Consider the following 17,165-nt stretch of genomic DNA (forward strand, 5'->3'; position numbering starts at 1 on the left):
ACAGTGCTGCTTGGCCGCTGAAGGTGGGTACTGGGGTTGTTCATTACCCCCTCACCCCCCGTCCCGCCCCATCCCGGGGTGGAAACAAGCAGCAGCTGTCAGGGCCACTGCTCTGCTCCTCTGGGTTTTGACAGGCGTGCACTCGGGATTGGCGTGCACCCACATGCACACACATTCACACACACACAAATACACATGCACAGACATGTATGAACGTTCAGACAGAAACGAGCACTCACACACATGCTCATACACACACGTGGCCAAAATGTTACAAAACCCGACAAGTTTGTCTCACAAACCTTACGGTTTACTTTCGAAAGGTAGAGACACAGACACAAACATCGCCCTCGCACATGCACGCACGCCCTCCGCCCCAGGCTGGCTCTCCAGCGACGGGTCTGCAGGACCCAGCCCCTGGGGGAGGACCAGCTGGAGCGCACCCTCCCTGCGGTTGAGTGCGTGGTGACAAAGTGGGGCTGTGGGACGGAAGCAGGATGGATGGGGCTGCAGGGTGAATGCCGTGAGCAAAGCCACCTACTCCCCCCCCCCCGCCCCACGCACCAGTCCACCCATTTACCTCGGGGCTTTTGCAGGAGAAAAACTCCTTCCTGACTGAGCCAGATGTGGGGGTGCTCATCACAGCAGCTTAGCCTGCACCCCAATGACTACAGCTTACCCCCGAGTGTGTGCGCAACTTTCCCTCTGAAGGCTGGAGCCCAGGGTCGGGGGACGTGGTGGGGCCCTTTATCCCTGAGACCCTCACCTGTGCGATTGAGGCCCCAGGGGAAGGGTCTCTTGTCCGCCTACACCCCAGTGACGGGCGGGTTAGCAGGTCAGGGAGATGCCGTTCCCTAGCCTGGGTGGGTTTGAGCCCTCTGCTAGGGGCTTGGGGTCAGATGAGTGAGCAATCTGGGGTCCTCCAGGGCTCCAAAGTCAGGGGCACCCAGCAGGCAGGCATAAATGCAAGCCGGTGGGAGGAGCCAGCACAAAAGGAGGGAGTGCGGGTGGGGGGGATCCAGTCACCCAACGCCGTTCCAGGGCCCCTTCTGCTCAGGCCAGAAGGTGAGGGTGGGCACGTGCAAGTGGGAAGGAGCCCTCCAGCCTCGAGAAAGTTCCTGGAGGTGGGCAGGCAGGCCCAGAGGAGGAAGAGCTGCTTCAGAGGCCTGCAGGCCACGGGAGAGGAGCGGGGCAGAGTCCTGGCAGCCCCGGGCAGGCCGCCTTGAGATGCCTGTGCTTCCCCAAGCTGCTGGGGGGACGTACAGAGTGGGGAAGGGGAGGGGCCGGCAGCAAGATGAAAGGCGGCCATCACCACAGGGAGAAAGCCAGCTGGCCGGCAGGTGGTGGCCACGGCACAGCGCAGGAGGGCCGGCACCGCGGGCGTCCGGGGACTGTTGTTCCAGACCATCTGTCTCCCGCTAATGAAGTCGTCAGCCGCAGCTTATGAGTAAGGACGTGTGGGCCTGGCCGGCCTGGGGCGTCTTGGGGGAACTACAGGGCACAGAGATGAAGCCTTAATGAGTCCTCAGGCACAGTTGGTGTGAGGTGGCTTCCAAGCACGCAGCCAGAGGAGAATGCAGGGGGTCCGGGGTCTGACCTGAGTCGCAGGAGGGAGGCTGGCAGGTTGGTCACCGGGGGAGGACAAGCCCAGCCCCAGGGCAGCCAGCAAGCGGGGGGGGCCCAACTGCTCTGTTCTTGCAGCTCAGGGCTCACACCTTCCTGCCGACCCCTCTCCCTGCCTGGTCACCAGCAGGACCCCGGCTGTGTTTGCAGAGTGAGGGAGGCGGAGTAGTGGTCCCCAAGGACGCCCATGTCCCAATCCCCAGCACATGTGAAAATGGTCCGTTGGTGGAGACGGAGATTCAAGGCTACAGGTGGAATTAAGCTGGCTGGTCAGTAGCTGTTCAACCAGGGGGATTATCCTGCATTATCCGCATGGGGCCGATGGAATCACAGGGGCTCTTGTATGTGGAGCGGGAGGCGGGGCAGGCCTCGAGGACCAATGAAGGAAGGGGCCACCAGCCAAGGGCCGCAGGCAGCCTCTAGAAGCTGGAAAAGGTAGGAAGCGGGTTCTCCCCTGGAGCCTCCAGCACGCGGTCCTGCCAACCTCAGCCTGGGGACACTGGCGTCAGACTCCAGGCCTCCAGAACTGTCATGAATGGGTGTTGTTTTTAACCCACTAAGTTTGGCATATTTATTATAGCAGCAACAGGAAACTAATGCAAAAGGTCATAGGTCCTGCTTAAAACTCCTCAGATCCCCAGGCTTCCTTGCGGCTGGGGGTGGTCATGGGGCCCCTGAGCATAAGCAGATGTGCACTGGGTGGGTTTCCAGAAAAGCCGCCATTTTGGTGATAAAAGGGGACTCAGGAGGGGCAGGCTTTGTGCCTCTCGCCAGCCCTCATTTTTCCTTCCTCCCGCCTGGATTGCAGACACGAGGCTGGCAGCGCAGCAGCCTCACCTGAGGCTGGCTGAACACGGGAGACACGGGAGCCGGGCGCTGCTCGTGGTACAGTCACCGTGTCAACCCCGGGCAGACAGCCTGCCCCCGCGCCCTGTGACGGGGGAGGAGAAGCCCTCTGGGCTGAGCCTGGATCCTGTGACCTGCAGCCAGACAAGCCAAGGGACAAACAGCTCTGGCAATGACAAGAGTTGCAGCCCAGAAATCCCGCCGGCTCTGAGCCACAGGGGAGCCCAGGGCGAGGTCATTCTCCTCCACGTGTGGCTTCACACTGGGAAGTGCTTGCTGGCCATCTGGTCCCCAAGGACTGATGCTAAATACCAGGGACCCGGGAAGTGCCCCAACCATTTGAACCCAACGTCTCCCTGGGACCCGGCTCCGGGCTGGCGCGTCAGCACGAGCAGCTTCCCGGCCGTGGGTCCAGACACGTCCTTCAGAGAACACACGAGCACATCGCACACGTATGGGCGTGCGCACGCATATGCACGCGTTTATTGCATTAAACTCCTCAAAGTGCTTCCCCTAGACAGTTTTATAATCTAGAAGAAAAAGGATTCGGAAAAGTATTTCACTGTGCTCGGTTTAAAAAAATACAAAAACAAAAATTCGAATTATGGGAGTTTGCCAATATGCTGCACTTTCACACAGAAACCACCTGGCTGTCGACCCTGTGACTCGATTCATGAGCACGAACACCACGATTTCCACGTGAGGGTCCCAAGAGCTCTCGGCTGGAGGGTGCAGCGAGGCCAGGGCCCCGGGGCCCATGCAGCTCTGTCTCCAGAGGACCCGCGGGACCCGCTGCCGGGGAGCCGGCCGCCGCCCCAGAGCAACACTACCCCACAGGGTGGATGCGCGGCCCCTCAAACACCCACACACCAGGCTGAAGTAACAGTAAAACATTCGTTAAACCGTTCAAAGTCCACGAAGTAAAGAGATCCTATTAAAGCTTGAAACCCGCTCTCTCTCCAGAGGGAGCTTTCTGTGCGCTGGGAAGCGCTGTTTGGTTGGGGTGCGACACATGGTTCCACCAGGAACTGCGTGTGTTCCGTCCGTCACACACGCACAACAAGAGCCGCAGCTGCCAGTCCTGATGATCCGCTGTAAGAAGATGGCGTAAACTCACAGAGGGACCCGTCTGGGCACAGTAAATGTGCAACAGCAGGTGGCCGGGCCCTGAGGGACGACGGACAGAGCCGGGGCGCCAACATACAGGGAAGACATGGATTTGTGCAGAGTGAGGTGGAGCCCCCGGCAGGGGCTGGAGGCAGTCGCTGATCAGGAGTGTTCTCTCGCCAGAACCCGGGTCCACCCACACATCGACGGGGTGCTGGTGTGACTACATGCACACGCGACTCCAGCTCCTCTGTGAGTGCACGTGGGAGCACGTGTGCAAAGACACACTCCCCACGCCCACCGTGCCCCACACAGCCCACCCGGACAGACGTCCTCGCCACGCGACAGGTGGTCCTGTAGAGGAGCAGGCTTCTAGGCCATTTCTTGAACACACAAGTCCCAGGACAGGTGCGCGTGGCCGAGACGGAGGGCGATCCAGCTCAGAAGCCCTGCAGCTCGGGGATGTTCCGGTACAGGTCCAGGGTCTCGGGGTTCGAGAAGGCCCCACGCTGCTCCACCGGCTTCCCGGCGATGATCTGCTTCACGGCCACCTCCACTTTCTTGCCGTTGAGGGTGTACTGCGGGCAAGAGGGGAGAAAACCAACGAAACAGCGTTAAGCCTGACGGGGAAAACTCCCCCAGCTCTGACCCCGGCACATCGAACCCAAAGGATGCCCCGCCGGAGCGCAGAGCCAGGACCCCCGGCCCCACCGAGCCCGGCCCACAGGCCCCGAAGGAGGCTTCCAACGCAGGGGGTAAGGTGACGTCTGCCGCGCACTGGGCGACTGAAGCAAGTCCCTCCCCAAGGGTCTGTCTCCGGGATGGAGTGGGGCTGACGCCCCTGCCCAGAGACTGCAGGCGGTCAGCAGCTGACAGCACAGCTCTGCCAGCGCCTTGCCACCGTAGTTCATTATTTATACTGACTTTACTTCGGATGGATACTTATTTTATTACACTCCACTGCATTATAGAGACTACACTACTCTCGCAGGAGGGGGCTGCCTTCCTCCCACTCCGTCCCCCGTCTGCAACTGGAATCCGAGCTCCAGCCGGGAGCCTCACCACCCACAAACCTGTCCTGGGCCCTCGGCCAGGGGAGGGCGCGTCGCTGCTTCCTGCGGCCACACTCTTCCTGAATGTTCGAGTTCCCCTAAGACTTGTAGCGTGTCTTTCCCCTTTAGTCCCAATGCACTTTTGGCAGCAGTGGTGGTGTTTGGGGGCTAGGAAGCTTCTAGAACAACAAAGCCCTTTAATAAAGCTGCTGGCGCCCTGATCTCTCCTCTCACTGGCACTATTTTTTTTTTTCTACCTGAGATGTAATTAAAATTCATTCATTTGAAAACCTCAGTCAGTGTGTGAACTAATTAAGGATCTACGTGCTGGCTTCCGAGGGACCGCCTGTCACTTTGGTGTCGCCAGCCTCTCGCATGCTGTCTGCACTCCTCAGCTTGACACCAAAGCCCCGAGAGCAGCCCACGGGAGCTGAAATGTGTGCCTCCCGCTAGCTGACAAATAAACACGGCAGCGTCCTAGGAGAAACCCTGCTACTGCGTCCTGTGCCGAGGGGACGGGAGGGTGCAGGGGCCCCTGGGCTCTGCCCGGCCCCCCGAGATGAAAGCCATGCTGCCTCCTGTCAGCACAGGCCAGGTGACTGACGAGACTGGGACAAAGATCAGCTGGATCGGGCGGCCGGGGCTGCCCTCGCGGCCCCTCTGCCCAGCCCCGAGTCCCAGGCTTCAGTCCGCTGAGCTGAGCAGGGCAGAGCCGACCTGGCTGCCGTCCCCCACCCCCCCATCCCGGGCCTCTGACGCACGCAGCCGCCATCAGTGAAGCGGGCATGAAAAACTCCCCCGCCCAGCCTCCCCAGTAGCCAGGAGGCCGGCTGCATGCACCACTCACTCGCTCACACTGGCTCGAGTGCCATGTCTGAGTGCCTGCTGTTTGTCAGTGGGAGGCTGGGCTCCGGGGAGAAGGGTGTGAGCGGACAGGGTCCCTGCCCACCAGACAGACAGACAGACACGGCCCGTGCCCAGGAGTGCGGCCTGGGTCAGAGGGGAACGCCCCAACAGAGGATAGCAGCGTGGGGGCCAAGACAGGGCCAGAGCACACGGTGGCGAACAGGAAGCTCGCTGAGAGCTCTCAGAGGAAGGACACCGGGCAGAGAGCACAGGCGACGGGGTGAAGGGCCGGCACAGCATAGCTGCTCGTGTCGGGCGCCGCACGCTCAGTGCGCCCCACGCTCAGTGCGCCCCAGGCTTCCAAAGTCAAGGGCCTCAGCTCTCGGGGCCCCCAGGAAGCTGCCTGTCCTGGAAGACCCCGTTTCCAAGCGCCCTCGCACCCGTCCTGCCTGGGCAGCATCAGAACCCGGCCTCCCTGCCGGCCAGGAGAATCTGCTCCTCTCCTCCGCCAGACGGCGACCCTGCAGGCTTCGCACGGCCTGCGTATCTGTGTGCACACTGCTCTGTGTGCATGCGCGTGCACACGGCATGCTCCTCGGCGGACGAGGCATCCGTGTGCAGGTTAAAGCTGTGGTCCAGCCGGGCACGCCTCCTCCCCCAGAAGCTCGCGAAGCCTGAGGGGAGCGGCTCTGTGGAGACGGCCCCTAAACACGCTCAGATCTTTCCGCAGGCAGAACTTAAAATCACAAGCGAGAGCAACAGCACCCCAGCGGCTCTTTCAAAAGTTAAAATTAATTTTCTCATTAATAATCTTGAGAACCACTAAAACCGCATGGGGAAAAGCCGGTCGGACGTGCAGGTGGGGCCCGCCTACCCCTGAAAACTGGCGTTCTGCAGAAGTTGCTTTAAATGCAATTTGGGAAGGGTGGAAAAAAAGAGAGGACAGGAAACAGGAAGGATGGGGTTGCCAGGCAACGCGGAAAAACTCTATAGAAAGCAGGAGCAGCTTGGGGGGGGGGCGGGGCCCACAGTGCGTGGATCCTGGGGGTGACCACCCTCTGGCCACTGCTGCCAGGCGGCAGGTGACAGACCCCTGCGGCGCCGTACCGGGATGCCCTTGGTCTCCAGGATGAGGCTGGGCACGTGCCGGGCCGACAGGCCCACGCGGATGGCGCTGCGGATGCGCTTCACCAGGTCAGGCCGGAAGGCGTGGCCGGAGGCCATCAGCAGGAAGAGGAGCACCCTCTCCTCGCCGTCCTCATTGTACTGGGGGACACACAGGCTGTCCAGCACCTCCTCGAAGGCCTCCACTGCGGAGACAGGGGGGGAGCCACACTCGCACCAGCCCCCCCTCGGCCAGCGACTCCACTGCCCGTGTGCCCCCAGCCACCCCAGGAAGGACCCCACCCCGGGGGTAGTCAGAGCTGGCCCTGAGCAGGAAAGGTTGACGCTTACAGGGATCATGCCCGGGCCTTCCTTACCTAGGTATAAATTAATTTAACAATGAAAAGAAAGCAAGTGCCCGTGGTAGGGACTCCACTGCGGGGAGGAACAAAGGCTGGAATCAGATGGATCAGGACTTCTCCACCGTGGCTGCACAAACAGCCTGGACATGACTGGGATTCTGACATCCAGAGGGGGCCACCTCCCAGGGAGGCTGATTTCGTGGCCTTGCGGGGGGATTGTGAAGGCCCCAGGTGACTACTGTGCAGCCATGAGGCCCACTGTCTTTATTTTGGTGTCCTGACCGGTGCTGTGTTATCTTCACCAATCATGCAACCTCTCTGTGCTTCTCTTTCTTCATCCATAAAAAGTAGACCCAATTAACCAACCTGATGGAGCTGGCGTTTCATCATGAGGATGAAACATAACAGAATGGGGATGGGCCATGTGACCATAAGAACCCCGTTCTGAGGTTTGATGAGCTACAAGCAAGGTATGTTCTGGAAAGAAGGAAAGGCTTATCATGTCTATTCTGACACCTGGAAGCAAACGGGCCAGAGTTATCCCAAAAGGTGGGGTCTTTGGAAAGCAGGCTCTGGGGCGCCCCACGGGGACAGTCCTTCCTTCCTAGCCGCCTGGAGGAGCTCCGGGGAGAAAGGGCAACGCGTACCGATGTTATAGATCTCCGAGCTGCCGAAGCGCACTCCGTTGGGGTTGAGGGTGCCGTCACTGGAGAGAGAGACGAGGTCATGAACACACGGCAGCTCCTGAGGGAGGCACGTCGCAGGGGGCCCGAGAGGCAGTCACCCCCCCAGGTGACACCACCACGCCCAGTCACTGAGGCTCCTTATCCCGACCAGCCACCCCCGTCTCTTTAACCCAAAGCTAGACAGCCAGGGCGTCCCCTTTGTGTGGAAGCACCTGTCACCTCACTGCCCTCCCACCTGTCCCTCCCTCGCAGGTGTGGTGCGCCCCAATGCCCTCACACCCCAGGCCCGGACGAGCCATCGCTACTGTGGACGAACGATGGCCATGCCTTTGCTGCGGGCATCCCACCCCAATGCCCCCCGACCCAGCCTGTGGGGCAGAGAGATGCGGATCAGGCCCAGCCCCGGTCCCCGGGGGGCAGCTGGTATGAGAAGGGCCCCAAAGGGCGCCATCAGCTCACACTGCAGACTGAGCAGACGGAGGGGCCCGGACACGGCCGCAGTCCCTCCCCTCCCCCAACACCGCGCACAGCCGCTCACCTCCGGCCCAGCATGACGATGCCCCCGGTCTTGGGGTTGATCCTGCAGTAGTCGCCGTGCGCCCAGACACCTGCGGGGGGACAGAGGCGCTCAGTCACCCGAGGAGAAGGGGCCCTGACTGGCTGCGGGACAGACACCGCCACAGGCACGACAGCAGCAGGCCGCTGTCAGTTCAGCACGGGACTCTCATTGACAGACATGGCCGAGGCCCAGAGACAGGTGTGTGAGGGGCTGGGGGCCCCGGGGGCCAGGGGCGGAAGCGAGCCGACAGCTCCTGGCCCCCAGGAACATGCCTTCTAAGGGGGGCCACCACACCCCCAGCTCTGACACGCGCCAGTGTCTGAGAAACGCCGTCATGCAGGCCTGACAGGGGCCTCGGGAACTCACGGGGAGAGGATGAGAGGAGGACTAGGGGAGGTCAGCGGGGGCTCCAGGGAGGGCCCTCCGAAGGGAGGTGCTGGAGCGGGTCAGACCAGCGGCACGACAGGCTGGAGGCTCCCGCGCCAGCCCCAGTCACACAGGCTGAACCACAGCACCAGCCCCGTGGACAGAGAGCCAACTAGCAGGGAAAACCCAGGAGACGTGGGGGCCAGGAGGGGAGAGACTCAGAGCTGACGCCGACACCGAGCCACACTGAGCCATCACCACGTGGCCCACAAGCACAGCTGGGTCCTGGGCCTTCAGCGGAGGCCCTCATCCTGGGCACAGCAGAGCCAGTACACGCAGGGGCTCAAAGCCCCAGCTTCGGACACGTCCTCACCCCACACCAGACAGTGAAGAGAAGCCACGCCTCACGAGGGGACTGTCACGAGAGCAAGTCAACCAGGCGGAGGCTCTGCCCACTGGCAGATGCGCGGCCCTCGGTCACCACACTAATGGAGGCCAAGTGGGTGTGACAATCAAGAGCACGTCCCCACAGGCTCCGCGACGACCTGGAGGTCATGAGCCACAGCAGGCAGCCTCTGAAAGAAGCCCCGAGTCCCTGCTGTGATGGGGCCTCCAGGACGGTCCCATGGGCCCCGTCTACCACAGGGTGGCCAACATGGCTTCCCAGGAACTGAGACCCTCGTCCGGTTCAGGCCGGTTGAGACCACCAGCCCATCAACTGGGCGTGAGCAGATGACCCTCTGATGTCAGGGAGCTAAAAACTCCACTTCAGATCGTGGCAATGCCACCATTTTGTGAACACACGTCCCGTGAAGAGCGAGCGAGCTGGACTCGCCTGCGCAGACCGTCAGTCACCTCCCCTCGCCTCCCCTCCAGTCATCTGTCTCTGTGACCGTGGATCCAGGAGCAGGTCAACCGACCCCATCTCATCAGCAAAGTGATCAAGAATGGCCGTTCACTAAATTTGCAATTTGCAGAATCATGTAGCCAGAGCACGCGCAGAAGAAGGAATGACCTGAAATGGGCACAGAACCAAAGACTCTGCTCCCCACAGAACCAAAGGACCAGGACACGACCAGAACTCATCAGAAGCAAGGGGTCCGTCACTCAGGAAGATCCCGTGTTAAAACTCCGTCCCAACTCACCATAAACGTTTAGAACCTCACCATAAACATTTACAACGTCACCATAAATGCTTGAAGCCCACCAGTTAAAACCTGCCCCACCAGCATTTCCCCGTGCCTGCCTGTGCTCCCTAACCTTGTAAGTTTTGCCTCAAATCCAGAATCGGGGAGACAGATCTGAGGGCACACGGCCCATCTTCCAGCAGATCCATCTCACAGAATAAAGCTGATCTCTTTCCCCGAAGGCTGACGCCGTAATTAAGTGGCTGGTTTACGCGCATCGGGCAAGAGAACCCCAGTTTTGTGCAGTAACATCTCCACGCTTCAGACGGCCCCGTCCTTCACCCCATAAATGCACCCCAAGCCCTGGATCAGGGAGACAGATCTGAGAGGATGTGCCCATCCCATTGGAGCTCAATCTCGCAAAATAAAGCTATGTTTCTTCTCCCGAAAGCTGGAGCCATAATAATTGGCTTTTTTACACACACCACGTAGGAGAACCCCATTTAGACGGTAACGCAGCAATCCAGAAAGGGAAAATACCAAATCACACCAGCTTCTGCGTCTTCACTGAGAGCATCTCTTCCTTCCCAATTCTTGAGACACTGCCCGGCTTTAAGAGCTCACCAATCGGCTCGCAACCATGAGGTGCTAGCCCCCCTCCGCCCTCACACGTGCCCACCGGCGGCTTAGGCAGTGCCCGGCAGCGGGCTTGGGGCCACAGGGCTCTGGGCACAGGGCGTCGTTAAGATGCAGCTAAACCCAGATTACAGTGTCATGTGATGGCTTCAAGCTGAAATGACAAGATACTGATCAAAAACTCATTATCGCCACGCTGGCACCACGAGCTGTGAGAAGCTTCGCCAGGCTTCGGCGTGGGTAGGGGCTTCTGGAATTGGACACAGGAGGCCCAGCCCAGGGGGAGTCTGCACAGCTGTCTGCATCCCAACTGACCTGGGAATTTGGAGAAATACGCCTTCCTGTACTTGCTCCCGTTCTCGTCGTTCCAGAAGTGTGTGGGCTGGCACGGAAGTGGCTTTGTGCATACCAGCTCACCGCTCTCTCCCCACACTGCCTTTCCTGGTTGGGAGGAATCAAAAATTAACAGAGCACACACCACAGCCACATACCCTGGTTCCATCTCTCTATTTCTTTTTCTTTCTTTCTTTTTTTTGGGGGGGTGAGGAAGATTGGCCCTGAGCTAACATCTGTGCCAATCTTCCTCTATTTTGTATGTGGGATGCCACCACAGCATGGCTGACAAGTGCCATAGGTCTGTGCCTGGGATCTGAACCCATGAACCCAGGCCACTGAAGCAGAGTGCTCCAAACTTTAACCACTAGGCCACAGGGCCAGCCCCTCTCTGTTTTAAGCTCTTACCTATTATGCAGTATTTCGGACACACACAGGCACAGAGCTGATCCACACCACCGCCCAGCACATGAGCACTGCTGAAACCTGAGCTCATTCCTCCCCAAAGCCCTCTCCGGAACGTAGTGTTTCATCCTTCCCATGTGTTAACTTTTACGTCTACACGCAGCTCTGAATAACATACGCTGTCACTCTGCGTGTGGCTGGACTTTACACAGATGGTACCACCTTGCATGTGTCAGCATCGTGCTCTGCTCTTTCAGCATCACACCCCGGGGACTCAATCACAGACACACAGCACCCTCGCCATCCGCTCTCGTTGCCCGTGATTCTCCGCGGGACAACCACAGCAGTTTATTCTCCCTGGAGACGTAGTTTGTGTCGTCCCCATCTTGTTTCCTATCAGAGCCCCTGACGCTTGGAACCTTCTTGCACGTTCCACCTAGCTCCTATTTGCAGGTACTTCTCCTGGAGCAGGATGCCCAGATCACGGGGCACCCACGCAGCTCCACCTTCACTCTCAGTCCCAGACGTCCTGCTAGAGAAGGTGCCCCGAGTCACCCTTGCTCCCTCCAGGGCGGCCTGTTTCCAGCCCCGGGCACAGCACAGCCGCAGAGGCCAATGAGAGAGGGCGGGAGTGCATCCTTCCAACGACTCAGTCCTCACAGGCACTGACCCGGCAGCACCCGTTGCCCCAGCACCTGCCGCCGGCTCAGCAAGGCAGGGTCCGCATTAGAGAAATCCACCCATGGGGGCTGCTCACTTTTCACAAGTCTCTCACCTCGGCTGGCTCACTTCTTCCCACGATATCCCCCAGAAAGAAGACAGACAGACGGCTGCACGTGCATCTGAACGCTGGGGAGACCGCCTGCTTCTCTCTGCTGGGAGCGCCCCCTCCTGCCCAGGCCACGGACCGCAGCAGCAGCCAAGCCCGGGAAAGTGGTTCAGCCAGGGGGGAAGGGCACAGCCAAGTGGAACCGAGAACTTTTATGCGCAAATCGCCTGGACAGCAAAAGGGAGAGGCCCTCTTCTCAGACCAAGCCCTGACTCTCAGAAAGGTCGCTGGAGATGTTTCCGTGAACACGAGGCGGGAGAGACCCTTCTGCGCTCCCTGGGCCTCCAGCCCCTAACCTGGTGCGGCCATTCCACTGTCGCCTCAACCTCCTCCTCACACAAACGCGGTTGGCATAACCTCCCCATTTGCTCCAGGAGGTTAAAATAATGGTGGCTGCGGTGCAAACAGTTTAAGTCCATGAACTTGCACAGTGCACACACCACACGCCAGGCCCTGTTTGGTGCTGGGGACACAAACAGACTTTGCTGATTTGTAGCCAGTGGCTGCCAGAGGCTACGAAGTAAAAGCTTGTCCTGAGACCAACACAGAGGCCAACCCCCAGCTCCCGCCCTGGGCTCCCGTCAAGGCCAGGGCATCAGGCCAGCGAGGGAGCGGGGTATCTCAGCAGCATCCCCAACGCTTGGATGCCGGGGACACCTGTCTGCCATCCTGAGCACACAGCTCTCCACTGCTGCTCCGGTCCAACACCCACTGCTCAGGGGCAGGCTGAGGGGGCTGCGGAGCCCGCGGGAGTTAACCAGGCTGGAGGGACGTCAGCCTGCACGTGAGAGGGCTGCCCGCTCAGACACACGGTTTTGGAGAACTGGCACCAGTCACACATCAAGCACTTTCGAGTTACCCTCACGCCCGGTCACAGAAAGAAACGCAGTACGCGAAGCCGTCACCTTCCTCACTCCACGCTTCCACGGCCATGCCCAGGTTGCGGGCCTGAATCTCCCCTTTGTACACGGGAACGGAGGAATTCTGGCCCATGAAGCAGGAGATGATGTCAGTGCCACCTGCAAGCAAGGGCAAAGGAGATTCAAAATGTGGATGACTGAGCCCAACTGCTTGTGGTTTATCAGTGAGCAACGGAGAAAGACGCCGAAGGACGAACACGTACTATTCTCTCTCCAGGAAATGCTAAAAATGCCCAGATGGCCGGAGCTTCTTTTCAGGGAGAAATGGGAGAGGGGGTTTAGAAACTGGAGCAAAGCTCCTGCGTCTGGATGATTTACTTTCTGACAAGTCTTCCTGCTGGAGGAGACTAAACCATGGCCTCTGCTGGTCACACTGGGATGCAAGACTCAGCTTCAGGGGAAGTGGAAGCTTCGCCCGATACAGCTCTGCAGGCACGGCCTCGGCCGCACGGGCACGTGCAAAGGCCCTTTGCTATAGTTTACGGGCAGTTGTTGGAGGAGCAGAACCCCTGAGGTCCACGGGTGTGAGTCTATGCGAGAGAGAAGGTGCCAGATGGGAACGACTCCTGCTTTAGGAAGGGGCTCGAAAGGCAGCCAGACCCCAAGTCCACCAAGAGGAAAGGAAGTTAACCCTCGACCCCAGACCCACCACTGCCTAAGAACTGCCCCTCACTAGAGCACCCTGGGTGGGCAGGGACCCTGCGTGACGCCCCGCGGGGTGTCCTGAACACAGACTCACACACGCACACCAGACACAGACACACAGACACGAGTCCTCCAGTAGGTGGCTCAGACCCTGGTGTCTCTGCTCCTCTTTGTACCTGTCTGTGCACCTGGAAAGGTATCTTCTTAACTTAAACAAATGCCTTCTCCTAATCATGCTCTGGGTAGATGAACTGGGGGCTGGGGGTTCAAGATCCACATAAAAGGACTGGATGCTTCCAACAACGGGGCTTAATTCTGGCCTCAGCTCTAAGATGACCTGACTTCTTCCCTCAGGCAGAGAATGGAAACGCGAGGTCCCTCCTGCCTTCTCCCAGCACCTCGAGTCCCCGGTGATGCAGGAGACAAAACCCAGAAGTTTCGGGAGGAGAAAGAGTAAAACTCGTGTCCCTGACCCCTGGTCCCTCCCCACAGAGACAAAGACCTTCTCAAACAAATATCATACAAACTCTGCTTGCTTCGGGCAATTCGAGTTTTGCACAATTCCATTGAGTAGACAGAGCAGCAGCCACGGGCAAGTCACTTGAAATTCCAACTCCCATACATAGACCCATGTGAGTGTGTATATAGATATACATCCAATCTACAAAAATGACCACACTTTATAACTCTACAATCTGCTTTTTTCACTCAACATATCCACGGCCATCTGTCAATGTCAATAAATATATTTCCATCTAAATAAAAACTTTCATCACATCGCTTTTCACGGCTGTGTAAATTAAGGATGCATTATAAATTACTCAATTCCCTTCTACTGGGCATACACGTGATTTCCAGTTTTTAACTAATATAAACAATGTCACAATCATTGTCCTTATATATAGTCAATCTTTGCTATTTACAGAGTTTGTATTTGCCAATTTGCCTACTTGCTAAAATTTATTTGTAACTTCAAAATCAACCCTTGGGTGCTGCCAAAGCCGCTCGACGATGCGCACAGAGAGTGAAACACTCAAGTCGCCCGATGGGTATGTTCCCGGCCGGGGCCCAGCTGGGCGGTGCCCTGCCCTCTGGTCTCAGCTCTGGGACAGAGAAGGGTGGTGGACGGAGGCGGACAGGGCGGCCCACTTGGGCTCTGGGCCAGCTGGACGGGGGTCTGCACCCCGCCCTGCACCCACCTGGGCAGCCGGGCACCTCAGGCTGGCCACTTGACACTTCTGAACCCCGTTCTGTTTTGTAAAATAAAGAAAACAGAATCTGCCAGGATGAGCCGTTTTTAGGACTGAAGCCTATGACTGCCGTGAGGTGTGCGCACATAGACACCTCCCCAGAGCGATGGCTCCATATTCGCTAACGCAGCGTTCACAGCGACTTTAATGAACACCCCTCCCGCGAACAAGGAGCCTCGACACTTAGGGCCGGCCTGGCCGCGCCCGCATGCCCTCTGACTCGGCTGGGACTGCCCTCCCCAGCGCAGGCGCACGGAGAGGACGCGTACCTGAGATGGAGCCGAGCAGGACGCGGCTCTTGATGCACCTGTAGACGTACTCGTAGCTCTGGGCTTTCAGCGGGGAGCCGGTGGACAGGATCGTGTGCAGCGTCTGCAGACTGTGACTCTCCGCTAGGGCCAAGAATCAGGGAGAGGTCAGAGCTCAGCCCGGCACCCGCAGCCCGGCGTGCGCGCAGGGACCGGAGCACGGCGGCCCTGGCCGCCCTGCTGGGAACAGGGCGCGGGCTCTGAGACGCCCACTCACCCGGCTTCAAGTTCTTCTCTTCGAGCACAGACAGCCACTTGGCACCCGTTCCGAGGATGGTGATGCTAAGGGTGCAGGAGGGAAGGAAAACAGCAGAAATTCTTCACGGCTCTTGCTCATTCCACACACTGAAGCTTTCTAAAATCAGTGCCTCATTTCTGACCGGTTTGCAAAACCCAAGACACGTCATTTTTCTGGGCTGATTAATAGTTAATATTTAGTTGAAAGCAAGTCACAACACCTGTGTTTGCTCTGTAACAGCAGTGACAGGCCTTCGCAGCAGCTCCAAGGCGCAGGGGACCTGGCTCCCTCTAACATTTAAAACAATCGTTCGCACATAAACCCAAGATGTCCCCAACTGCACAATATTTCCTCTGGGGACCAGTGGGGGCCACAAAATCGGAGCCTCGATTCCAACCTCACACGTCCCTCCTCCAACAAAGTGGGGAGGGCTCCAGGCCTTTCATGAGAACAGGTGCCACACCTGGAATTCTCGACCCATCGCCTTTTCTTAGGTAAGCTCCTAGTTTAACGAAACTTAGAAAATCACAGCTCATCTCTTTTCCAGCGCTTTCCGAGAACCTACTGTCCTCGATGCTCGCGTCTGCGCTCGGAGGGCGACACGTTAGGCTGGGTGTCAATCAGCACGTTTCTGATGGGAGAGCGTGGTCAGTATCGATTCCCCTCCTCGCTGCTCCTGCAGCAACACAGCCCCTGGAGTGCAAACTCTCTTTTCCCCTAAAGAACGGTTCTCTCGGGGCCCAAAGGAGGCTACAAAATCAAGGCCCGTCCTCGTCCCTCTGGGCAGCAAGGCCTCATCCATTCTGGGGAGATGGCCACACATGGATGCTGAGAGGCAGACACAAGACATCAGTGATTCGGAGCTACTGGGCTGGGAGGGGCCAAAGCGGCAGCAGGGTGGGGCCTCTCAGAGCTGCTGCCTGTCATAGCTCCTGCCCGCCTGGACCACCATGCCCCGACGAAAACCTCAGGCACCTCCCAGGTCGCTGCACTCCAGAGATGGCTGTTTCCAGAGGGGGAGGTTGTGGGAAGCAGGAAATGGACCCGCTCCTCCCACGGCCCCCCATGCGTATTTCACAAAGTCAGGTAGCCTGATTAATAATTCCAGGTCACCTCCAAGGATTAAGGGGTCACCCTTTGGGAATATCTGTATCTTAACAGAAGACCAGGGAGCCCGTCACCCTGTGATGGCGGAACGCCCGGCCTGGACGGCCATGACCGCCCCCGGCCACAGGCACAGGGATCTCCAATCACCAACCACATCAACACAACACGTGGGTTTTATTCTGCTGGCTCCCCACCTCCCTCCCCGAAATCGATGGCTCTCTGTGGTTCTAACAAGCGCTCGAGTCACACGTGTAAGTCTGCAGCTGACAACGGATAAAGACCAGAAGGTGCTGGGCCCGAGGCCCAGCCCACGGTCTGGAGAACTGACAAGGTCTCCCCATCTGTCTCCAGTGCTTGCATGAGATAATTTTAAAAACACTTAGTCCTCACCGTGCAGGAGCCTGTCTGGGCGCTCGGTGCTGCGGATCGTGAGCAGAACCATTGGGATGACCACAGGGAGAATGAGCAGCTGCCCAGCTCTCAGCGTCAGACCCCACGCCCCTCGCCAGAGCCCGGAGGAGCCGTGTACGGACAGCTCACAGACAGCTCCGCCTCGGCCACCTCTCGCACGTGGAAGGCTCCATCAGCCTAAGACCCATCTCCCTGCGTCTGCCCTCGGCCCACAATTAATTCTCCACGCGGGAGCAAGGCTGAGCCCTTACAAACGTGAGCCAGATCAGGTAGCTCCGCTCACTCCAACGTTCCAACGGTGTCCCGTTTCACGCAGAAAAACCCCCTCTGCGAACACGCTCCCCCCCACCCCCACCAGGCTCCCTCGGCCCCCCTCCCCGGCCCCCCGACTCTTCACATTCACGC

General features: G+C 58.8%; 1 protein-coding gene across 2 annotated transcripts in view; it reads right to left on the minus strand.

Annotated features, from left to right (window-relative positions):
* Nucleotides 1-2,918: 2,918 nt before the first annotated feature.
* Nucleotides 2,919-17,165, minus strand: part of AACS (acetoacetyl-CoA synthetase) — a 59,850-nt gene continuing 45,603 nt past the window's right edge. The window contains exons 11-18 of one of the 2 annotated variants that reach the window (XM_046639726.1): nt 15,222-15,286; nt 14,966-15,088; nt 12,787-12,900; nt 10,630-10,755; nt 8,165-8,234; nt 7,588-7,646; nt 6,582-6,784; nt 2,919-4,154 (exon numbers count right to left, since the gene is read on the minus strand). In XM_046639726.1, the coding sequence (XP_046495682.1) occupies nt 4,017-4,154; nt 6,582-6,784; nt 7,588-7,646; nt 8,165-8,234; nt 10,630-10,755; nt 12,787-12,900; nt 14,966-15,088; nt 15,222-15,286 (898 nt within the window). In that variant the 3' untranslated portion in view covers nt 2,919-4,016. The remainder of the gene's footprint in view (nt 4,155-6,581; nt 6,785-7,587; nt 7,647-8,164; nt 8,235-10,629; nt 10,756-12,786; nt 12,901-14,965; nt 15,089-15,221; nt 15,287-17,165) is intronic. The other variant, XM_046639727.1, reaches the window with a different exon arrangement.

The sequence above is a fragment of the Equus quagga genome, chromosome 15, assembly GCF_021613505.1.
Source record: "Equus quagga isolate Etosha38 chromosome 15, UCLA_HA_Equagga_1.0, whole genome shotgun sequence".
NCBI classification, from domain to species: Eukaryota; Metazoa; Chordata; class Mammalia; order Perissodactyla; family Equidae; genus Equus; species Equus quagga.